The sequence below is a fragment of the Pleurodeles waltl genome, chromosome 10, assembly GCF_031143425.1.
Source record: "Pleurodeles waltl isolate 20211129_DDA chromosome 10, aPleWal1.hap1.20221129, whole genome shotgun sequence".
NCBI lineage: Eukaryota > Metazoa > Chordata > Amphibia > Caudata > Salamandridae > Pleurodeles > Pleurodeles waltl.
In genome coordinates, this window is record NC_090449.1 from 665,758,209 (window position 1) to 665,783,645 (window position 25,437).

General features: G+C 44.1%; 1 protein-coding gene across 3 annotated transcripts in view; it reads right to left on the reverse strand.

Moving 5' to 3' along the window:
* PTPRN2 (protein tyrosine phosphatase receptor type N2) overlaps positions 1–8,960 on the reverse strand; it is a 2,126,515-nt gene extending 2,117,555 nt beyond the window's left edge. The window contains exon 1 of one of the 3 annotated variants that reach the window (XM_069211159.1): positions 8,484–8,960. In XM_069211159.1, coding sequence (XP_069067260.1) covers positions 8,484–8,562 — 79 coding nt within the window. In that variant the 5' untranslated portion in view covers positions 8,563–8,960. The remainder of the gene's footprint in view (positions 1–8,483) is intronic. The other 2 variants (XM_069211160.1, XM_069211161.1) reach the window with 2 other exon arrangements.
* Between the last annotated feature and the right edge of the window lie 16,477 nt (positions 8,961–25,437).

Here is a 25,437-nt window from a genome sequence, read left to right on the forward strand (position 1 = left end):
GATACAGGCTGAACGCACCAAATGGTTAGGATAGGAAAATAAAAACTTTCCAAAAGTGGTATTTTCAGAATTGTGACTTAGAAGCCAACTTTATGATTGAAGAGGGTTTTAAATTACAATTCTTTAGATGCCAAACTTGATATTCCTACTTGCTTTTAATCGAACGTTATCACTTATTAAATGTGAAAAGGTGACCCAATGTTATCCTATGGGAGAGGTAGGTCTTGTGTCCTGACAAATGAGTTTAAGAGTTTTTCACTACAAGGACATGTAAAACATAAAAGTACATCTCCAACTTTTTAGATACACTGCACCTAGCCCTCTGAGCTGTGCATGGTATACCCTAGGGGTGACATATATGTATTGAAAAGGAACATTTAGGCCTGGCAAAAGGCTTGTTTTGCCAGGTCAAATGGCAGTCTAAAACTGCACACGCTGGCAGCAATGACAGGCCTGCGATGTTTAAAAGTCTACCTAAGTGGATGGCACAGTGAGTGCTGTAGGCTCACTACTAGCATTTCATTTACAAGCAATGAGTACATGTAGTACCATGTTACTAGGGACTCACAAGTAAATTAAATGCGCCATTTGGGTGGAAGCCAATGTTACCATGTTTTAGGGAGCGGGCACATGCACTTTAGCACTGGTTAGCAGTAGTAAGGTGTGCAGAGTCCTAAGCTCAGCAAACAAATTGGCAACAAAAACAGGAGGACTAAAGGCAAAATCTTGGGGTAAAATGAAGCCAAGTGTGTCAGGTCCAACAAACACCAACAATAATACCTATATCACCACCACCAGCCCTTCTCTACAACAACAATAATACCTATATCACCACCACCAGCCCTTCTCTGCCTTTTGAAAAGGTTTGTGCTATAGAAATACCACATAAATACATCCATCCATACATACTACCAATATTACCAAGAACACCAATCCCACCGCCAGTACCACCACCAGTACTACAATCAATACCATCATTATCAATATCACCAGCTACAACTTCACAAACACCATCAACACAGATATCACCACTGCTACTAATACTGCCACCACTAGAAGCCCACCAATAATGCCACCACTTGCAACACCAACGCTTATACCACTATCAATATCATCACCTTCAATGCCAAAACGCCACTACCAAAACCACTGTTATAATAGTAATACCACCCCCAGTGCCACCATCACCACGATAATCAATACCACCACCAAAAATCCAACAGCTCTAAGTTAGTGTGCTATGCATGGAAACAATTTCTGCATCCCTGTGTTTGTATGCATTATCCAGTAAAATAAGGATGGCTTTGCAAAGGCTTGTGTATGCAGGTGATATATGTTTGTTCACAAACTGTGAATTTTCACTGACGGACAAACCTTGTACTGCTCCTGTACCACTACACACTACACACAGACTTAAGTAGACTCTGATGGTGCAGCTATGGTGTAGGAGGGTCGCCTTCTCTCAGGAGTCACCTATATGGCCCAATCTGAGAATGGACATATGTGAAGTTTTAGGAACCCCACCACTAATTTCTGCATTCCAAACAAAACAGAATTTGATTGCTTGCCCAGCAGGTTCTGGCATTGGGCCTCACCAAACATTCCTCTTGAAGCCATTACTTTTCCCCCAGTACATAAAAAACCCATGGGACTGGATACGGGAAGGCAAGAACTGAAATATATTTCTGCATCTACTCCAGACCATCAAGCATGTTTCAGTGGTTAGTTTTCTAGGCTCATAATGCGAACAGCTTTTAGTCATGACACTACATCTGTGGTGTTTGTCAGCACAGAATTATCACAATCATCATGAATAATTGCTAAAACCAGGCACCCGCAAATAGCATAATGTCTTTATGTTAGGGAAACACCAGGTGTCGAAATCTTGAGCTGCTGCTGTTATTACCTGATGTATAGCCATTTCCTTTTATTGTTGACTGAACAATCCTTGAATGGTGACTTCTGTTACAGAGTGCGAATTCTCCAACAAATGAGGTAGGACAGGCAAATCCATACATTCAACACAATACTATCCAACACTCCAACCCAAATATACAGAAGAAACCTCCTTCTTCTGCTGCTCTGCTCCAATCTCCAAGCTCTACAATCTTCCCAACTCATGAAGGCCAGCAATTATTTGTCACCTGAACATCACAGAAGGTCATTCTCTTCTCCTAACCAATGCCTCTTTAGAACTGTGTTAAGGAGCACAAGGCAGACACATATTTCTGCAGCAATTTCACCTGCAACTTCAAATACTTCACTTCCTTCCAAACTCATATTTTTCTAGTTTGACACGCTAGTTTACCACCATGCTGGTTTCTGTATTTGAAGGGTATTGCTTTTGATGTAATGACATGGAACAGTTACTGACACCAAGGTCAGCCTTTGCCATCGACCAGCAGTAAACTACACAGCCTGAATTTAGAGGAAAGGTTCAGAACATAAGTCCAGTCTCAACTTTCTGCTACAGCTCAACTTACCCTTCTGGAAAAACAATAATTTCCTCACTCGCGGCTCCCACACAGCTTCCATCCACCAGAGGTGAACAACCCAACTTTCAAGCAGTTGTTAAATATGAAAACCACAGCAAAGACTAAAACTGCAAAAAGAACAACTGATACTACTACCCTTCATAGTGATATCTCCGAGCTTGGCTCACCCTATCCTTGTTACAGCATGCACATTTCAATACGATCAGATCAATAGTTACATCGCCTAACTGAGATATATCAATCAAATGTACGAACACAAAAACAGTGCCTCCAAGCAGTATTGTGAATGGGAATAATGATTTTCGTCTGCTGTTAACCATAAAGTTGACAACATTATATGTATACCCAGGTACTACTATGCTGCTTCATGACCCCTGCACAAAATGCCATGACACTGCCGACAGTGGTACACACCACTAATTCACAAAACATCATTGTGTAAAGCAAATTAAATCACCTAGTGTTGTCTTGGGTGCTCTAGTGACCAATACTTCATATGCACTTAAATACTTCTTCTTAATTCTCAGCCACTTTCAGCCAAAACAGAACAACCAGAGACTCATTCCAGACTTAACTATAAACTCATTTGCAAATTGCAACAGAATCATGCGACATCATCATGCAAAATTCAGAACTGCATATTGCCCTGGCTTCTCTGTCACTGCTGCCTATGTAATCCCAAATGATACAACAGAGGAATCAAGGGCACACCAAAATCTATAAGTGACAACACAGGTATGTTCTGTAAATATCTACAGTATTATCTTACCACACTCATTCTCTGACCTACAGCGCTAAAGATGTTACTTATTTTTCCAGGCCAGAAGATTGGTCAGCAATTCATTCATTACTAAGGATATCAATGTGTTGCATAAATTTAGTTTATCAAGAAGTTACAATAAAACCTATCATTAAGGAAAAAGCCAACAAAATGTGCAACAGCTGTATATATTACCTGTATCTTTGGTGCCATTTGACAAATCTTCACGAATTTTACCAAAACAAGTGTGCTGGTGATTCTTGTTTCATACAGGATGTCTCATAGTGATCCGTCATGCAGGGGACAACAAAAAAGGGGAGGTCAAAAAACATGTGTTTCTCGTGTTAATTCAGATAGGAGTATTGAACACGACTACAGCCTGAACTCCTGGATGGAATTACACCAACTCTGGCAGAAAGCTAGGTTTCAGTACGCAGATTAAGCTTTTTATTATTTAGTGTAAATCCGTTCAGTAGTTTTCAAGAAATTAAAGGGGAAATAAATTTGTATATCTAGGGCTGCAGATCTATTGCACCATTTTCTCAGCGATCGCAGCAAATTCACGAATATGTGCGCAAACAGGAATGCTGTGATTGGCGAGCCGCAACGTTACCAGACAGTTGTGGCCACCATTTTAGGTAATTTTACACGGTCCCCGGAGATGAAAAATAAAAGGAAATGTGGTACAAACTGTCAAGGTGGAGGTACCTTGACTGCAGGGATGTGATATAGGGGCCTTTGAGGGTGAGATTCTGAACGTATAATTATTTTTTGTCATGATGCGCAATATTCACAAATACGTCGCAATGTTCAGTGCGGCCCCTGTGTAACGTAACCATGAATTCACGAATATCAGTGAAAAATATTAAAACAAAAAACATTCACAGATTCATTCATAAACTAAATCATCACTCATAAAGCACTCACACACTCATGCACCCACTCACAGACCCCCTCAGAGAGTCATACACCCACTCACAGACCCAGTCAGACACTAACGCACCCACTCACAGACCCACTCAGACACTCATGCTCCCAATCACTGGAATATCATCAAATTCAAGAGAACCAGGCCCACGTTTCCACGTGGAATCCACACATCGTAGAAGGCTGTGTATTCAGAGACGTTTTAAGGCATGGGCAAATGGGGTAGCCGCCCAGGGCCCTACCTTTAAAGGCGGCCAACTACTAAAGTGATTGGCAAAGTCTCGCCGGGCCTCAATAACAGTTAAATACAAAATGATTGTCTTTTTTCCTTGAGTCAGCCAAGTGTAGCACAATGTTAACTGCTTTAGGTTGGGCTGAGTATACACATGAAGCTTCTGCTTCTGTTAATGCTTCTGTTAGGCTGGCTAGCTGTTTGCTTGGTGAATCAGTGTGGTTGTGATACAAGTGTCACTGAAATTACAACTGTTGGAAAAGATTGAGGAAATTTGAGATTATTTAGAGACATGCACACGCAAATGGGTAGAACTATCGAGGGCATACTTAGGACTTTCAACAGAACTGAACTTCTCACCCACGCACACAAGGCACTCCACAACACCGGACCAACATACCTGAACAACAGACTCAGCTTCTACACCCCCACCCGGCATCTCCGCTCCACAAACCTCACCCTCGCCTCCATCCCCCGCATCCGGCGCAAATCTTCCGGTGGCAGATCATTCTGGTACCTCGCCGCCAAGAACTGGAACACCCTCCCGTCGGATCTACGACAGACCCAGGACCTTCTTTCCTTCAGAAAACTCCTCAAGACATAGCTCTTCAAGCAGTAGCAGCACCCCCCCCGCGCATCTTGAAACCCTCACAGGTATGTAGTGCGCTTTACAAATTGATTGATTGAACAGAAAAATTGGTGGTCTCCATCACATCAGTACAATGGGCCAGGACACTGTACACATGGTGCTGTCAGTGGTGTAAACACGGATGCAATGGTATGTCTGTTTTCTGTGTCCAGTATGTTCGTTTTGACAAGAGGGCAGCACGTTTTCAGTGGCACAGACTTTACCTGCTGCCTTGCTTGTTTACTTGACATGCATTTAGTTGAATTCATTCATTCTGCAAATGTGTGCTGTGTTTTGACTGCTTTGATCTCAGTGACAGGGTGTGTCTTGGTGTAGAGTTTGGGTGGATTGATCGAGCAATGTGTAAAGATCAATTTATGCATCATCAGCTATAAGGTATTGTGGTTTTGTATTCAAGTATGCACACACTTGACAGTTGTGTACAGCAGTACAATGCCAATCCAAAGGGACATAGAACACGAACAGTGCCCTCCAAGTGGTGAGCACGCTGTTTGCTAAAATAGGTGATTTTTTAACATTGACCTGAACAAATTCATCACTGTGGAATCTAGGAAAGATACACATATTGATCGATGTTAGACATTCACATAGTTATGCATCAATTTCAAAATACTTCCATTTGCTGTTACCATTCATCAATACATTCCCTTTTAAAAACAATAAATGTCAACAAGTTCATATTTGAGTGCTAAAAAATGTATCATGTTGTAGTCATCCTGTGCATAGCCTTATGTCATATCAAATGGATATAATTAAATGTTATTAGCACTCTTTATGGCAATTCTGGACTTTGTAAGCCCAGTAATTAACATTCTCCATTTCTGCTTTCATCCTCACCTCCTTTCATTCTGCTTCTTCCCTACCTTCTCCATCATTTCATTCTGCACTTCCGCATCTCTATTCTTAAGCATGCATTTCTTTGTTTTAGTAAGCGTCCTAATGTTTCTCTTATTTCTCCTTCAGTCCCCTTAATTTAATATATCCTTTTGCCTTCTGTATTACCCTCTCACCCATAATAATATTGCTATAGAACTACAAATTAACTCCTTGTTGATGCTCAAAATATGTGCCTTACTATTAGCTACATCAATGATATTTGTTTATCGACCTTGGGATGTTGAAAGCCGTTTGCACAACTGGGATGCAAATGTGTAATCTGTGAGTTACATCTAGAACTCTGAAGTATTTGCTCAACCTGTGCCACAATCCTCTCTGCTGGGAACCATGCTCATTCCACACCCTCGCCACAATCCTCTCTGCTGAGAACCCTGCTCTTTCCACACCATCGCTCAATCTCTCTTCTATCTTCCTCTTTATTTTCCAAACCTCCTTTAATTTATAAGTCTTTGATATTACTTTCCCTTCCCTACCTCGTCTTTTCTCACTTTCTGCACAGCCCTGCCTCACCATCTTTATTTTCCACACCCCTCTTTTCATTCCTGCCTCTCCAAAGTACAGAAAACAATCTTATTATCACTGGAGAGCTCTTGGGGTGACTTATTCTTGTGAGTGGACGTTTAGCCCAGTGAGTGCCACGTGCCAGTGGTTCGCCTGTCCAAGGTGGCAAGTGCTGGCATTGGCTTATTGAGACGTGCCTAACTGCAACCGAAGTGCGTTGGCTTGAAGAAGGCATGCACCCAAAAACTGTGCCTTCTGTGGCTCCTTAAAACATTACCTTAAGCGTGGCCTCCTGAGGGGGCAGTAGGGTAACAAAGGCCCCCAGCGGCCACGCGGTGCGGGGGGGCCCGAGCTCCACGGGGGTGGAACTGAACACAGTATCCTGGCCTGACAGCTATTGAGGAAGTACAGCGGTGGTGAGGGGGGGGGGTTCCATGTACTGTACGGGGGGGAGGGTCTCAATTTTCGTTACGCCGCTGTGAGAGGGAGTGTGGGGAAGGTGGTGCATATAATTTAAGAAAATAGCATCTTTCTACCTCTCCCTACTATTTGCTAAACATCATTTCTGCTCACAGCACCAGGGCTTACCCCGCCCTCCAATCACGTTCTTGAACTACAGGCCACCATCCTAGCTAGGAGAGCCATCTCTCTTGCTTGAGAGTGAGCTAGATTCGAATAAAAACCCCTTCTGTTTTCAGTACTTTATGAGTTTTAATTTTATATTTGTAAAATCCTATCAGACCCTCCCTCGTGGTGTTTAATATTAGAAAGAGCCTCTTCTTTATTATATTTCCCTTAGCAGACGGTTCCCTAGTTTGAGTAGAATCCTACCCTACTCCCATGCCTCGTGATCTCTATGTAACACGTTGTCAACTTCACATTACACTCTCACTGATACATGAATGAAGGTCCTCTCATTTCTTTGCCCTGGTCATCCCTTCCTCATCATCACCAATGCTGTAGTCCCTTGGAAAGTAACATTACCTGACCTCTCTGCAGACATAAACCGGTAATATGGTTCAGTAAGTAAACTGAGACCGTTGACATCAAACATGCCCAGAGATGGGTTTAAAACGCCGAAAAGTTGTGTTAATTTAAACCCATTTCCTAAGAGTGACCTCAAAATATATCTTGTCTGGGGATCCAAAAAGATAGATAGATAGATAGATAGATAGATAGATAGATAGATAGATAGATAGATAGATAGATAGATAGATAGATAGATAGATAAGAAACAAAGGGCAACAAGGTCGAAGCAAGTTGAACAAACTTACTTTCCACCAGGCTTTCACCAAAAATCCGTTCCCCGCTACAGTGTACAGCTACAACGCCGCCCACACTCCCCTGTTTTCAGCATTTCCGCCAACTACATGTGGTGCGAAAATTCACCGCCACCGTACATAGTCCCAGCAATACCTGGATCTATATTGTCCGGCATTGCCCAGTACTACATACACTCGTAGAACCCCTTTTCTAGTTATCGCTGCACAGCAAATCCTAGTATTGTTAACCGCTTCAGCATCCCAAAACTGCTGCCTGAGAAGGGTCCTTCACCCCCGATATGTGTTAGGAGCAGCCACATATACCCAACACGGACACCACAGAGAGTGCCATCTTCCTGCCAAACAAAACGCTCTGTAGTGCTTTCACACATCGTCCAAGGGCAGCAGCTTCCGTCTCTTGTAACCACCGAGACCTCCAGACCCAATCAGTGCCACACAGCTACACAAATCACTGCCTGCAAAGCTCGGAGAAAACAAATTAAGGTCACGTAGCCTGTATATTCCGTTCCCACAGCTCCCAGAAGTGCTTTCCAGACAGTGACCCACGATACACAGCAGAGAATCACAACACAGACTGATAACGCTGAGAGAACCCATGAAGACACGCAGCATCCCCTCCGCTCAGTGCCTATCTCTAAATGAATGACCCACGGCAGGAGGAGCAGGTGCGGGCATCGGGGCTGCTCTCATCCTGAGGATGCAGGCGGAGGGTGAGAGAGCATCGACAAATGTCACTCACCATATTTCCAGTCGGCCCGGGCAGGGAAGGGGTGCAGGGAAGCGGAGAGTAGCAGGAGGAGGAAGCTGGGCAGCTCCATGATCACTGTTAGTCCATCCCAGTCCGCCTGTCCATGAGGCTGTGTGCGCGGCTAGCAGTGGTGGCAGGTGGAGGTCCGAGGGGAGCGGGCAGGAGGCACTCGAGCGCCTCCACTCTCTCTGCCCGGAGTCTGCCTGGAGAACAGGCAGCGGAAGCGTCAGCTGCTTCAACACCCAGGACAGCGACCAGCAACGACGGCCCTCCTCCTCCCGGTGCCCCGCCCACAGTCAGCACCGGGACCGCCCCTTCCCGCACACGTCAGCACCGCTGCTGATCCCCAAGCAAGCCTGCAGAAGGCAGGGGCAGGTCTAGGCTTTCGGGGGTTACAGTGACTGTGCCCTAGTGCACCCGGTCCGGGTGTGAAGCAAGCTCTGTGCCATTTACCTCTGGGCTTTAACTGAATAACTTCAAGCCTCAGTTGTTTACATACAGGGCTGCAGAGTGCATCAATGGAAGGTGACATGATTCCCACTCACCCTCCTTCCTCGGGTTGTGAATAAAGCATTGACGAGATGCCCACTGCCCCTCCTTGACGTGTTTATATTTCAAGGAACGACAGCTTCATTCTGTATATTCATGAATTATACACACTCTTTTCATGTACTACATGAATGAACTGCAAGCAATATCTGTGTACAGAACGGCTAGGCCGGCACATCAATGTGCTGCTGAAACTTGCCTTTTCATCCTTTACGCAACTAGAATTCACTCGAATGGATTGCGAACAGAACTGTGTGCCACGAGCGTTGCACGGGGCCGTCTACGGGAGGCGCTACACAGATCGTGATTGGGCTAATGAAAATTGCAGTGGCCAAGGTGAAAAATGTTTCTATTGTTCCAGTCACAAGATTATTTGGACTATTCTGAACCAGAGAAAATCAGGCTGATTCCAGTTAGAGTTGGTTAGTGAAGGCTAGTGCTGCCAGTTTACTTTCAAGTAAGTTTTTGATTTAATCTGAACGTCCCTTCTTTTTAACTGCTGTCCACATAGAAGTCACAGTTCTATTCCCATGTGCTACAATTTGCTCCAGTATAAACCATCTGCAACGGGTCAGACTGGAATTCGCCGGGAAGGCGGGAAGGGGCGGGGGTGTTTGGGAGAACACCTGCCTCCGGTTCATCGTCAGTCTTGCACATCTCTAACCGATTGCGCCTCGGGCATTTTTTTTGCAGTTTTAAATAGCGCAAACGTGGCTCAAGTGCGCTTTACATGACCACCAGATTACACTACACAAGGTGGGGCTTTTTTTAAGAACCGGAAGATTGTCATTTGCCCAGAATCACAAGGAGTTGAGCCGACCCCAGGACTCGAACCTGGTTTCAGCTCTGCCATTCGGTATCTACTACTCCAGTGCATAGGTTCCTTATCTCTACGTCCGCATAATATACCTGTGTATCTGACCCACGAATCTGCCTACCCCTATGCAGCACGTTGCATCTGTCACCGATCCAACTCCACATCAGTGTGTGACCCAGGCCTATGTACTTGTCTCCCTGCCCCTAACCTATCACAGTGTGTACCCTGATAGCTTCATTCTTTGTGTTCTTGGGCTATCCTTGAATGAATGGCGCTGGGCGTCAAGGAGCTGGAAACGCACAGTCCAGCAATGGCTCTGACAGGATTTTAGTCTTCTCTTCCCATGACTGTCTGATTCCACCTCCGAGCGCCTAGTTCTACGCATGTACGGGGTGCACTAAAAGACACTACACAGCTGCATACAACCGAAGCAAAGACGCCCCTGGCTGGCGTGACGCAGGACAGCCCCCCCCCCCCCCCTCCTGCTAGCCCACTTATTCCGTGCCTGGCAGCAGAGCCCCGCCCCCTGCATCCCCGGGCTTTACTTGAATGGACTACACTCAGATCTGCATGCAGCGGGGTCTGCACATCGCATGAATGGGATCTGCTGGGCCGAGCCCCTCCTCCCGCTCAGCATGTACAGCTTCACTCTGTGCATCTGCGCTTCACGTTAATTGTGTACTCCACTCTTAAGAGCAACAGCTGCGAACATCTTAAATGGGGCTGCACGTAGCGCCTAAACAAAAACAGCACAAATAGCAGGAGGGCTTTCAAGAAGCTGTGGTGGAATATCACCTAAGTGAAAATGGTATCCGAATATACATTCACACAGTCATTCATCTATTCATCTATATCAGAGGTCTTCAAACTGGGGGGCAGGCTCAACTAGAGGACCTTAAGTGATCACTGGCGGGGGGGGGGGGTCAAGGGGGGAGGGGGCTCTGGCCAAAAGAAGCATTATGCTTATAAAGTGCTTTTTTATGTGAAAAAATGATCAACAGAAAACCACTCTATAATGGGCCACTGCTATCATGTTTTGTCATTTATATCCAAGCTGCGGGTATATGTCTAAAGGGAAGGAACTCCAAATACTCTTCAAAACCTTCACTGCCCCACTTCTAATAATCACACTGTGGATGCTTTCCCACTTTAGTAAGGTATGCCTCACCAGAATAATGTGTTTGGCATCATGTATTTGATTGCATTTTTAAAACAGTAACATAACTTAATTGTGATGTTTAAATATGTGCAGACGTATTTAAACACTGCCAATTTAATAAAATAATGATGAAAAATGTGAAAGGCATGCCCTGAATTTTTTTCACTTAAGCGGGCGAGGCGTTGAAAAGTTTGAAGACCACTGATCTATATATTCATCATCAGCTGCAGAGATCTACCTGTAACTCACACATCATTTACCTCTGAACAGTACAGGTTCTCTGAGAGATTAAAGCTTGGATAAGTCTTCCCTACTGAACATGTTTGTTAGACCTGGCATCCTTGGCGTGGTGTCCCCTGTCTTTCTTGTCTCTGCTTCCCATGTTTTGTCTGTGTGCTGGATTCTGTTTTTGTTGTTTTTGGTACTCTGGGCACTTTACCACTGCTGATCAGTGCTAATGTACAAGTGCTTCTGTGTAAAGGGTATGTGTAATAGTCTTTTCCATGATTGGCATATTTGATTTTCTTGTCAGTCCCTAGTAAAGTGCACTGGAGGTAAACATGGCCTGCAAATCAAATGGTAATAGTGGACTTGCAGCACTGGTTGTGCCACCCACATTAGTAGTTCCTGTACACATGGCTCAGACCTGCCACTGCAGTGTCTGTGGGTGCAGTTTTAAATTGCCAACTCAACTTAGCAAGTGTATTCACTTGCCAGGCCTAAACCTTCCCTTTTGAATACATGTAAGGCACCCCGCGGATAGGCCCTAGGTAGCCCCATGGGTAGGGTGCAGTGTATGTTAAAGGTGGGACATAGACTGATTTGTTTTACATGTCCTAACAATGAAATACTGCCAAATTTGGTTTTCACTGTTGCAATTCCTATCTCTCTCATAGGTCAACATGGGGGCTGCCTTTACATATCCTTAAAGTGTAGTTTCCCTTTGAGAGCAGATAGAAACTTGGAGTTTGGGGTCTCTGAACTCTTAATTTAAAAATACATCTGTTAGTGAAGTTGGTTTTTAGATTGTTAGTTAGTCAAGTTTGAAAATGCCACTTTTAGAAAGTAGACATTTTCTTGCTTAAACCATTCTGTGGCTCTGCCTGTTTGTGGATTCCCTGTCTGGGTCAGACTGACAGATGGGCTGTTTTTTTAATCTCCTCTAGACAGTGACACAAAGGGAACTGAGGTATAGCCTGCATATCCTGATGAGCCACCTGGGCTAAAGTGGAGGGGTCACTTACACCTGAATGGGCTATGCCTGCCCTCAGACAATGCAGTCTCCAAACCCCTGGTGTGTGTCTAGGGCCTGGTCTGGGCAAGGAAGGATTCTGTAAACAACAGAGACTCCCCTTTGAAGTTTGCCTACTTCAAAGGCATAAAAGGGTATAAGTATTAGATCCAAAATCCCAGACTTTAGATTTCTTCAAGATCACTTCTGGAACCAAGAGGAACCTCCGCCGAGGAGAAGAGCAGAAAGAGCGGAGGAGAAGTGCTGCCCTAGACTGTGACTGTGCTCTGTTGAGCTATCCTGCAGTTGCTGCTTCTGCCTGTGAAAGGGGACAAACACAAGACTTTGTTGTGCATTCCTGCTTGAAGAAGAATCTCCAAGGGCTTGAACTGAGCTTGCCTCCTGTTTTGAAGTCTCAGGGCCATCAAATACTTCTTCTGCCAGCACCTGAACGCTCTGCTGAGACTCCTGCCCTGCCAAGTGGTGACCTATCCAGTCCATGGGCCCTTGAAAGATGAAGTTGGCAGAACAAAAGCTGAAATCCACGCATAGAACGCTGTGCGGGGAAATTTTTGATGCACCATCTGCAATGTGGTTGAAAAATGATGCACCAACCACTTCGCGGCTAAACTCGACCTTCCAACTGCATCGCAGCTGGAGAAATGACGCAACACCCGCTTGTGGCTGCTGATAACGACCCAAACCCCATGCAGCGCGGTTTTCTAACACTGTACATCCGGATTTCTCACGCATCATCCCAGGATGTCAAAGTCATCATGAATCGGTGCAGATCTGAGGTGCCCTGTCTGGAAATGGATGCACGCGCTCTCTTGTGAGGGAGAAAAACGATGCATCGCCTACCTGACCAGAGAAGAAACGCCACACGGCCTCACGTGTGAGTAAGGAATCAACGCATTGCTGACGTCTCCGATGCATGCTCGCCCGTGCAGCTTTATTTTTTACGCCATCCAGGTACTTTGTGTAAAATCAACGTTTCCATTGTTTTATATGGAGTAAGACTTTTATTCGTTTGAAAATTCATATCTTGACTTGCATATGTTGGATGTTTGTCATTTTGGTCTTGTTTTCTTTAGTTAAATACTACCTTTTTTCTAAACTAGTGTGGTGTCCATTTTGTAGTGTTTTCACTGTATTACTGTGTGTGTTGGTACAGACACTTTACACATTGCTTCTAGGCTAAGCCTCTCTGCTCATGCTAAGCTACCAAGGGGGTGAGTAGGGTTTAACCAGGTGTGCTTCTCCTTTGCCCAGACTAGAGTGAAGGTCCTTGCTTGGATAGGGGGTAACCTGACTGCCAACCAAAGACCCTGTTTCTAACAATGTTTTACAGGGAATGGAAATTTTACTTGCTGCCTTCTGTGAGAGAGGGAAGCTTGCTTTTCTACTACCATGCTTTGCCTATTACCAGAGAATGCAAAACTTGCACTGTTCCTGTCCTAGCAGTGCCTATCTGCTGAAGGAAGAAAGTTTGCACCACCAGGGGACAAGATGTACTTGTATTATGAACAGGTGCAGGGCTGGCTTTAGCACTAATGACGCCTTGTGCAACAGCCTTTTTTGCCCCCCATGACCTCCTTCTCCCCAAACATCCTCACTACCATACTCCAACGGTGCTCCTAATCTCTCCATAGGCCCATCCACAACTTCACCAATTCTACTATCTTTGCACTCTATCACTCACCTATCCATCCACATACTCAGCCATTCACCGATTTGTCCATCCATGTCCTGCTCATCTACCCATTCATTCAATCATTGTCTCCATCTAATTTTCACTCATTCAAACATCATACACAAAAAACTTCCCAATCCATGCTGACTCACTTTCCATGAAGTCAGATATGGTAGATTTAGCACTGCTTGCTTAGTTAAGTACTCTACAGTGAATAATTAAGACTCTGAGACCGCCAATATCATTGAATAAGATGAGCCTCTATCTCTGGGCAGCCAACCAAAGGTATCAGATAAATTGGAAAAAGGTTCAACAGTTTAATTAGATAGTAAGCTGCACAAACTCAAAGAGCCTTTTTCCCTGAGGCAAAAGCTTTTGAATGAATGAACGAACGAATACTGTGATTTCAAGAGCCCTTGGCAACTCTGAGGACTGCCCCGGCGCTAAGCGCAATGTAACTGAGCAGAAAAGTGGCAGAACAGGAGTATTTAAAGCCAGATCTTAAGCTGTTTTCTGAAAGCCCTCTTGCTTTTCATTTGACGCAATTAGGTGGGAAGTTTGTTCCAGGATTGAGGGCCCAGGCAGGGGCATAGCTTCAGGGGGGAGTTTGGGGCATTACTCCCCCCTAATAAATGTTTTTTTTCATAAATAGTTGGCAACATGTGCTTTCAGTCGGATTGTGTAAGATGTCAGTCAGATTTCAACAGGATCTTTTACATACAGTCAAAAACACACTGTGCTTTGAAAGTCCTCAAAATATTGGCTATTTGACAAAATATTATGTTTTTTCCTGTTAGTACTCCTAACAATCCACATTCCTGTCCCTTTCCATTGCCCCCTGGCCCCTCTCCTGCACCCTGCTTGTTGTATGATACATTTAAACATTATATACTAGTCTGATTGTCGGTAAATCTGAAGTTCACACCTCCCAAATCTTACTGATAAACTACGTCCCTGGGACAAGGAGGGAAAAGGACCTTTTGAAAAAAGGCATCTTTTGCCATGGTTAGCCCTCCACTTTTTGCCTGGTAAATGATGTTGCCTAAAAGTTGCTAGTTCCCAGGGCCCCTGCTAACCAGGGTCCCTGGGCCAGATCACTTTCCCCAAAACTGTTGTGATGCATTGGCACAAATGGAGACACTGTTAGCTGCCACTATACGTCCCTAGTAAGTGGTGCTTAAGTACCCAGGGCATAGGATACTAAGGGTTAGGCCCCTGAGGGCAGCAGCACTGTTTGTGCCACCCTCTAGGGCCATGCATTCAGATGCAATCAGCACTTCCTTTGCAGACTTAGGTGGTCATTACGAGTCTGGCGGTATCTTGACCACCAGACTCGCGGTGCTGTTCGGACCACTGCCACTGCAGCGGTCCGAGTGCCACATTATGACCATGGCGGTTGTGCCGTAGTCGGATTGCCTGCACCGCCAACATTAGTTGTCCCGGTGGTCTGGCGGACCTAATCTGCGAGGGCAGGCAGCAAGCAGCGCTGCCCTGGAGATTACAACTTCATTCTCTCCCAGCAATTTCATGGCTGTAACTCTGCCATGAAAAGGCTGGCAGAGAACGGGTGCAGGGGGCCCCTGCATTACCCATGTAATTGGCATGGGCAGTGCCGGGTCTCACTGGCCAGCACTGCCCACTGTCTGATTTGCAGAAAGTGAACACTGCCGAGAACACCGAGTTACCAGTAGACTCAGCACTCCACAACAAAGCAGAGTTTTTTTCAGTTTTTCTGCCATTGGTGCTGGCTTAATGTAATTTCACAAGAGCGGGTAGTGAGACAAGAGACTTTTGGTTTCTCGTGAGCACAAACAAGATTTATTTACTCGCCCACGAGATTTAGCGCCATGCGAGCAACTTCCAGCATGTCTTTTGTGACGTAGGCGAGTGTGAGTGAGCGCAATCGACTGCTGCTGCAACCTGGGAAGCTGAAAAAGCTCAAATCTACAACTTCAAGTTAAAAAACTTCTCTAATGGACCATTCGTGTTTTTTTTTTTGTGCGAGGAGTACTTTAAAACTTTTTTTTCAACAACAGGAAGTGCCCCAGAGACTCCAATTTCCTGCTCCTGTCCATTGGGCTCCTCCCAGTCCTTTGTCCATCTCCTGGTCACTTTTCACTTGGATTTCAAGAAGGAAATCACTTTCTTTGTCTCCTGTATGTATCATTGGATTTAAGGACTTTGTTGTATTTGATAATTCACAAGTAAGTTAAAAAAAGACTTGTATTAGGGTGTGGTACAACTTGTTTGTTTGATAGAAGGCATGCACCAGGATTTGTCTGTACTTTTATTTAATTTTTAGAATTTATTGAGGTCGGTGGCCTGCATTTGGGGCCTAGTTCTAGTCTTACTTGTAATTTTTGATCTCTAAATTGAACATGTTTTACAGTTCAATACATTTTCTCCATGTTTTGTTTTGTAAATTTGCAATATTCATTTAATTCTCTATATTAATGTTAAGTTAAGTGGCCTCGTCTACTATTGGAATAGGCCTTCCAGCTGTAGGCCCAGTATTAATCATGGGTTCATGATGAAACAACTGTTTGTGGTGTCTATTGAACTGAAAAACCATGGATGGCATTGGATTAAAGATAAGAAAATGTTAATTGGCTGGATTTCACATTTTGTTTGTGCAAACAGTGTATGGTGGGGTAATAGTACTGGATGCCTATGTATGATGTGTGTTGTTACTGTAAAATCTTTAGCCCCTTTAATTTTTGTTTTTGTAATTACTGACTTAAGGCTGTTTTTTTCTCCTATACAAATGCCTTATTTGTTTGGCCAGTGCATAAGAGTGTTTGTCATAGGCCACCATTTGCCTTTGTTCCCTATGCCATGTGGCCAGGGGCCCTTTTTGTATAGTCAATTATAGTTCTATACCTATCTGTGTTTTTTGTTTTCTATTCATCCTGCTTGTTGTTTGGCCATGTGGCTGGTGGCCATTTTGTGTAAGCAGCCAGTAGCCCTGCATGTGTTCTTCTTTGTTGTGGTGGCCTTGCCTCCTTGCTGGTTGTTGTTTGACTATCGGTCTGGTGGTCATTTTGAATAGGCAGGCAGTGCGCTTTAGACCTGCATGTGTTCTTCTTTGTTGTGGTGACCATGCCTCTTTGCTGGTTGTTGTTTGCCCATGTGTGTGGCAGCCATTTTGTGCAGGCAGCCAGTGTGCTTTTAGGCTTGCATGTGTTCTTCTTTGTTGTGTTGGCCATGCCACCTTGCTGGCTGTTGTTTGACCATGTGGCTGGCGGTCATTTTGTGTAGGCAGCCTGTCTGCTTTTAGGCCTACATGTGTTCTTCTATGTGGTGGTGGTGGCCATGCCTCCTTGCTGGTTGTTGTTTGACCATGTGGCTGGTGGCCATTTTGTGTAGGCAGCCAGTGTGGTTTAGGCCTCCATATGTACTTCTTTGTTCTGGTGGCCAATGGCTATGCCTCCTTGATGGTTGTTGTTTGACCATGTGACTGGCGGCCATTTTGTGTAGGCAGCCAGTGTGCTTTTAGGCATGCGTGTGTTCTTCTTTGTTGTGGTGGCCATGCCTCCTTGCTGGTTGTTGTTTGACCATGTGGCTGGTGGCTATTTTGTGCAGACAGCCAGTGTGCTTTTAGGCCTGCATGTGTTCTTCTTTGTTGTTGTGGACACCCCTCCTTGCTGGTTATTGTTTGACCATGTGGCTGACGGCCATTTTGTGTGTTATTCAGGCCTAGAAGGTCAATGCTTATTACTAGGTATACTGTATGAGCAGTGTTTTATTTTTTATTATATACTTTTTTGCACCTTTCACCACTGCTTGCCTCCCAAATCCCTGTGATGTTTCATGGTAGTCCCCTTCCCATAGTAAATCAGCAATTGAATTCCATTTTTAAAAAATTTATTTTTTGTAATAATGTGTTTCACAAACTTATTTTATCACATTTGATAATAATAGTATAATAATATTTCATTATTTTGTGCTATTTTTTCTTGGTTTTAGAATCTACATTTTTTTTCAATTTTTGTAATTATTTTAGTTTTTTAATTTTGTTTTCCATTTTCCCCATTAGCCCCATGTCTGCCATAGGTGTACAGTTGCACTACATTACATTATTCAAGGGTTATTCCTTTTGTCACCAGCATCTCACTGAGTGCCACATGCCAACTTGATGCAGATAAAGCTAACAGTTACTTTCTGTATGCTGTAGTTGTTGCTTTTTCTTATCCTTCATGAGTGTACATGATAATGAAAGTTAATGTTGGTGTGGTTTTACGAATGGATACACCATATTATTTCATAATTATTTATAAGTTAAGTAACCATTAAATTATATTGTTTCTACTACTAATGCAACTGCAACAATGTTACATTTCACTGATCCTTCTTTCATGTTTGCTTTTTGATGCATGAAGAAAAAGAGACATCACCCACAGTACTGCCAAACAGAAGGCTTGTGTACGAAGTTATGCATGAGCAAACTCATGACCACATGGACATCTCTTCAACTTGTGAAGCTAAGTGCTACTGTCAACTGACAGCTTCAAGATGGCCCCAAATCAAGCTGCTATCAAGAAAGCGACCAGTGATAAGAAGGAGCTTCCCACCACTGGCATGTTGACCAAGACCTTTTCTGGGCAAAAACGTGTACCTGCTGCACCAGCCTCTGGGAAGCTAGCTTGAAGCAGCACTCCCCCATCAGCAGCCCCATTCCAAACGAAGCCTAAGCCCATGTCTGGCACAGCCTCTCTAATCACAGTAACGCCGACGAGCAGTGACGTTGAGTTGGGTTTATCTCTTTCTCAAACTTGTACCCAATTGTTGCCTGAATCTCAGGCCAGTGGACAACAACAGCCGCAGCCAGCAATAGAAGTTCCTCCTGAAGCAGGAGCACATCAGGATGCTGAGCTTCATGCTTAGGAAGCTGAAGAAGCCTCTCTTTCACAAGTTCCACTGTCTTCCAGATCTCCACCATATTCTTCTTCAAGCCCCCTTCTAATGATCAAGACTCCACTTGGATGCCACCTCAGTCTGAGATATGGCAAGAGAGGCAAGGAGTGAAAAGAAAGGTTCCTGAAAGCCTTAGAGTTATGGATGAAGAAGAGGAGGATGATGAGACTGACAACGAGTCAGTCATCATGGATGTTAACCCAGCTCCAGGGAAGTTATCTTCTCAACCTGCCCATAGGGATGTGGCATACATACCACTACCTACACCTCAACCAGTTTCTATATTTACAGGGCCCCAGCTGCGATCTACATCCACAGCCACCTCAGTAGAAGAAGGCACTGCAGAGAGGCAAACGTCATCAAAACAACATCCACCTACCACCACTTCTTCAGACATTGGCAGTGGCCCCAGCATTAGAAAGTCGACCTCCCCAGTTTGGGACTTCTTTACAGTTAGTGAACAGGAGCCAAACATTGCCATATTCTCCATTTGTCAAGCAAGTGTTAGTCAGGGTAAGCTTGGTACAAACTATGGGACCGGAGGCCAAACAACCCTTTTGAGAAAACACCATGCAATCCACTGGGAGGAGCACCTTAGCAACCAAAAGCCTGCAAGTGGTGTTAGTGAAGGTGTCGAAAGCAGGGAATCTGATCTGATCATTGTGGAAGGTGAAGGTGAAGAAGAGGGTGACATTTTTGTTACACAAATCAGCCATGTACCCAGCAGTGCAGTAGTATCATTGCCCAGATCAGCAACATCGCAATGGCACAGGTAGACTCAGACTGCGATAGAAACACCAAGGCAAGAACATTCAGTTGCTGCCCCCCTATGATGCACATTAAGCCTACCACCCCCTTCTACTTTGAAGCCGCCTGCATCAGTGGCACCAGTAAAGAAAAAAATCCAGGCTACTATTACTGCCATGTTTAGGCAGGAGGGGAAGTACAAACGCAACCACCCAATGGCACGTATGTACAACGGGAAGCTGGCTAAAATGTTAACATTGGACCTCCTTCCTTTTTCTTTTGCAAAAGGAGTGACTTTTCTAGAATTGTGGCGGCCATCTGCCCGCCAGAGTTGCTGTTACAGAGCTACATCACAGCTGTCCATACAATCCATCTGATGACAGACATGTGGACCAGTTGCCAAGCCACTGATAACATGTCATCACTCCACACTGGATCTCTTTTGTTGAGGTTAGAGAAATATCTACAGGTATAGACACAGCTGACTTTTTTAATGGTGCTCGAAAGCATGGAACAGTAGCTATGTTCGCCATGGAAAAATCCCATACAGCTGCAAACATCTTGGATGACTTTGAACAACAAGGTCTTTGAATGGCTGTCTACCCCAGAGGGCTTAACATTAAATTTGTTCCCACAGACAATAGCAGTAATATAGTTAAGGCCATATCAGATGGTGCCTATTTTAGGGTCCTGTGTTTGGTGCACTGCATAGAAATAATTGTACAGGACTTTCTAAAAAAAGAAGCCAGAGTCAGCAACTTACTGTTCACATGCAGAAGAATGAACACTCATTTTAGCCATTAATTTAAACTCCGCAAGCTGTTGACGATTTTCCAGCTGATAACAGAATTCCAGTTAAAGCCATCATACAGGAGGTGCCAACACATTGGAATTCTACTTATTACATGTTACAACGTCTGTTTGAGCAGTACAGACCAATCAATGAATATGTCATGCAAAGAGGGGATGCAACTGTGAAAGGCATGATCATTGAGATGGACAAATGGGTCATGGTCAAATACCTGACAGAGATGCTGCTTCCTTTTGAACTTTCCACATGGGAAGTCAGCAAAGAGGACTGTACCATGGGCCAAACTATCCCATTGGTGCATGTGCTGCATAAACAGCTAAAATAAGTGTTTAAAATGTACGCAGGTGTAGATTAAAAAACAGATGTGCAGGAGTTGGTGGAGAGCTTAATCTTTCACTTATCTATTAATACAAGGCTGCAAAGGGACATTGTACCATCCAAACATTACATCTCTGCCACAGTTTTGACCCACGGTACAAACAATTACTGGCCCCTTTTATTGCTTTTCAGACAGGGATGATTCAACCTACAATACGTGGATTGCTGAGCATGCCAGAGACCTATAAAAGGAGCGGCTAGAAATTAGAGGCTCTCTCATGAGCAAAGGTTTTGGGGGTGCAACCCTACAACTTCCATAAAGCTTGAGGACAGTGCTGTTGGCTCACAGCAGCCAAAATCAAAACCAGCAACAACAACAGGAGCAGACGCCTCAAACTCTGCACTCGATTGGTTTCTAATGGCAGGGCTTAAGTCCACTGCAGATGCGAAGGCAAAAGAGGTCAGGCAAGGTAGAGTACCAAAGACTATTGAGAAGAATGGTTCCGGCCTACCTGGATGACCCAGCTGAGGTATATCTGGATCAAAACCAATTTGTGTATTGTATGGGAAGAGGCACCAATGGTTAGTACTCAGCAGGCTGGCAATAAAGTATCTGGCTTGCCCTGTAGCTAGTGTGTCTGCTGAGTGTGTGTTCAGTGCAACTGGTGCAGTTGTCACAGAAGGACTAGTCTCTCGCCCCAAAACGTGGAGAGATTCTCAAGGCGCTGAGGGGGGGGAGGCTGCTACTGCTTGAACAGCCATGTCTTGAGATGTCTCCTAAAGGTAAGTAGGTCCTTAGTCTGACGAGTGGGTGGGAAGAGTGTTCCGTGTCTTGGCAGAAAGTTGGGAGAATGATCTGATGCCGGCAGTTGTTCTGCGGATGCGTGGGACGGTGGTGAGGGCAAGGTCGGTGGAGCGAAGCTGTTGGGTCGGGGTAGCTGACCAACTGCTGGGCGAAACACCTGAGTTTGAGGACAACCTCAACTTCACTGGCTAGACCTAGGGCACCATAGAACTTTCTACTTTCTTCTATTAATGAACTGCTTTGAGAAAAAAAATATATAGCTAGCTGGAGGAGCCATATTATTTTAGATTGTTTGTTTCTGTCTAAATGATTAATAAACCTCAGCTGTTTTAGGCACATGTATGGCAAGATTGGAGTTGGACCAGTGTGCATTGAAGAAGCCCCCAAACTCCCCAAAATCACCTCAAGGAGATTTGAGAGACAATGCCTGTCTCATTCTGTTCCTCTTCATTTTTGTCATCTAGCGGGACTGTCCCAGATATTTGATTTATAACTTACTGACCAATGTGTGTTTCGTTTCGTGAAAACAAAGAGGATCAGCAATGTGTCACTATGCTTGATTGGAACAGGTAGGTAATGCTGGATGCCCCAATGAGTGATATGAGGGATACTTGTTTCAATGTTGAAATGGTTCGTGTGACTAACGTCTAATGGTGGCAGATAGTGAGAGTGGGTGTTTATTGTTTAACTATATTATTACGCTTGCTTGTGTTTGTGTAGTGATTGAGTAACAACGTTGGTGGTATAACAATGGGTGATAACTTTATTCCTAAAGATGATTTTTGTCTTTCCTCTTTCACACTTAGCGAAATTTTTCTGCCAGCGTTTTCACACTGCTTTGTTTTCTGGTGCTTTTTTTTCTGGTTCTCATTTGTCAAAGAAGACCCGACCAGTCCATTTAACCAACATGCAAAAATCTAGTCCAGAAAAAAGAAATCTACTCAATGCTTCTCTTGTTGTTAAACACAGTTATGCACTACAGGTCGCTCTATCTCAATAGGATCGGGAGACTGTGACTCTCAGGAGAAGTTGGTATGGAGTTGATCATAATAATCTTTAATCATAGTCTGGAGGATGATGGGAGGAATCAGAGCGTAAATTGAGAACTTAAACAACTGCCAGAAGAAGGAAGTTATCAACTTCATGGAAATCAACATGGAAGATGATGAGTCTAAGAGGCCTACTCCAATCTGTGGACTGGTGGTGAGAGGTGTGTCGATTACTTGATTTAGGGAATGCAGAGCTGCTGCGTGTGTGTGCTGGCTGGCTCAAACGTGAAACTATGTGGCTGTTCTAGGTAACTGGAAGTAACTGGAGGAGACAGAAATGTAATGGATGATGTCACATTATGCAAGTGCTTTAGGCTAAATGTTAAGATGATCATGACAGTTGCGAGTTTGTTCATCTCTATACATGAAGCCACTTGTCTGTGATTGTTGGTTGTTGTAATTGCTCTCACTTGGTTGATCGCACATCAGACATTAAATGAATGATCACACAGGTCTTTGCTCTTGCTCTGCCACCTCTAAGTCTTCTTGGTACACTACACCTCACGAAGCTTACCTTCCATTCAATCCTTCTTGAGTCTACAATATCATGATAATCATTTCTGTTTTACAATCCACAAGCCTTCTCTTCTCCTGTACCATAACACTCATGCTTACCTTATCGGACCGCTTCAGACAGGCACCTAAGAAGATTGACGGGGCAATCCAAGAATAATGCAGATGCACCATCCAATTTGGCAATACAGCCTAGTATAATTTTTCTTTCAATAATCTTTTTTTTAGAACTGTGTGTGTTAGCTTCACCTGAAGATTAGGTATATATACTATTTTGCAAACGTAGGTGACCGAACAATTTTAGATATATATTATAACAACTTGGGTCTCACTGGGGCTGATGGAATCTAAAGTTATCTGTGTCATACATATACATTTTTTCTTTTCCTCCCACAACAGGCTACTGATCATTTCCCAGATGAATATTGTGTTTGTGTAGTGTTTGTCTTTTTGTCACACCTTTCCCCAAATTCCTTTCCCATCCATTCATCAAATCCCTAAACCCCTTCCCCCAGGCTGTGTGGTTCATTGAGGTGTTACTTAATAATTTACACCATTGATTAATCACACACTTGGTGAGGTGGATTTGGTGGAAGCAACGTCACTGTGCAGGATCTTCATTTGAGTTCCCCTTGGTGGAGTGGGACCTCGCTTCCGATACCTTCAGTGTTAATGCACTAGCATGCTACTACTACACCACCATGGTACCCTGAGAATCCATGCAGCCCTCGCTTCATCTATTCAGGTAAGAGAATTATGGAGCATTGTTGTACTTTTAGTTTAGGCAATATAATTGGCATTGTCAAATCTCTCCCCCCCCACTCTTAGAGGTAACATTTTGCAGAATACACTGCAGAAACTAGGAGAGTATTATGACAAGGATACCTAACTGCATAAATAATTATTATACACTATCAGCAAATTTTAAAACATGCTACGCTAAAAGGAATACACTGACAGCAGATTTGAAAAACAATTGTTTTTTACTTCACACTTCTGCGGAAAGGCAGCAGTGTGAAGTAAAACACCCCAAAAAAGATTTTAGGCATAACCAACTGTAAATAAATATTTATTCTCCCATCCCTAAGAAAAATAAAAAATACCCACCTCTTCAACCCACAACTAGCCCACACCCAACCCCAATCAAATGTCCCTTTCCCTAACTAATTGTCCCAAAAAAACGAATTGTCCATATAACACAAAAAGTCCCAAGCCTCAAAAAACTCATTCCCGCCCTCTCCACCCACAACAAGTCCCACCCACCAAAATAAAAAGTTAAAAAAGGGGCAGAAGAGGCCACTAAAGTCAGGCCAGGATTCGTCTGAGGAGCCCATCCATGCATACATGATGGGCCTCTGACAGCACCAGCCCTTGAAGGACGCTGCGTTAGAAAATGGTGTCTGAGTGGGGTGGGGCAGCAGGGATGGTATGGTGGCAAACAGCTGCCCTGGAACTCTGGTGCTGATATTGTTGGGCTGGAGTCACTGGGGCCTGGCTGGGGCCCTGAGTACTGGCAGCAACTGCTGCCGCCTTCTCCTCGTGGACCACCAGCTGCTTGTAATCGGCCTGTGTGGCCTCCAGCTTCTTCCACTGCAGCCGGGCTGCTATTTCCTGCCGTGATGGTGGACCAGCAGGAATAGCTATATCGAAAAAGAAAAAAGAGAAATTGTAAACAATGCTCTGAGCAAAACACTTTCTTTAAAACCATGTAGTGTAGTGGCACAGTAGCAGTACATTTGGCGGTCATCTCAGGCCATTCAACCATTCAATTTTAAGGTGATTTGAGTCATAGCCATTATGCACTATGGAGTACAAGTATTCTTTTCTCTCCTGTTGTGCTAAATTAATGGTGACAATGCTAGCTCAGCTTGCACCCTAGTCATACTCATTACTGTCTGCAGCTAGGGTATCTGTACTAGAAAATTATCTTATTCCAATGGCCCTGTTCTACTCTTAAATAAATGCCTTTCAATTGTACCCGGACTACAAGGCTGATGAATTCTAACAATGAAACACGCCACATAGTATAATAAAATCAATCATGCAGAAATCCTGTCCATCATAAATAGATGGTGGGAAAAGCGATGCACTGCAGTACAGAGAAAGAATTAAGGAATGGGATATATATATATATATATATATATATATATATAGAGAGAGAGAGAGAGAGATATATATATAGAGAGAGAGAGATTTTATATGGTGCATTCATCACTGACTATCCCATTCAGAAAAATCAAGGCACTTACTTAGAACCACTTTACTCACTGTCATCATGACCGTCCTCCACCACCTACTTTTTCCAAAAAATACATTTGCTTTCCAGTAAGGAAAGGGAT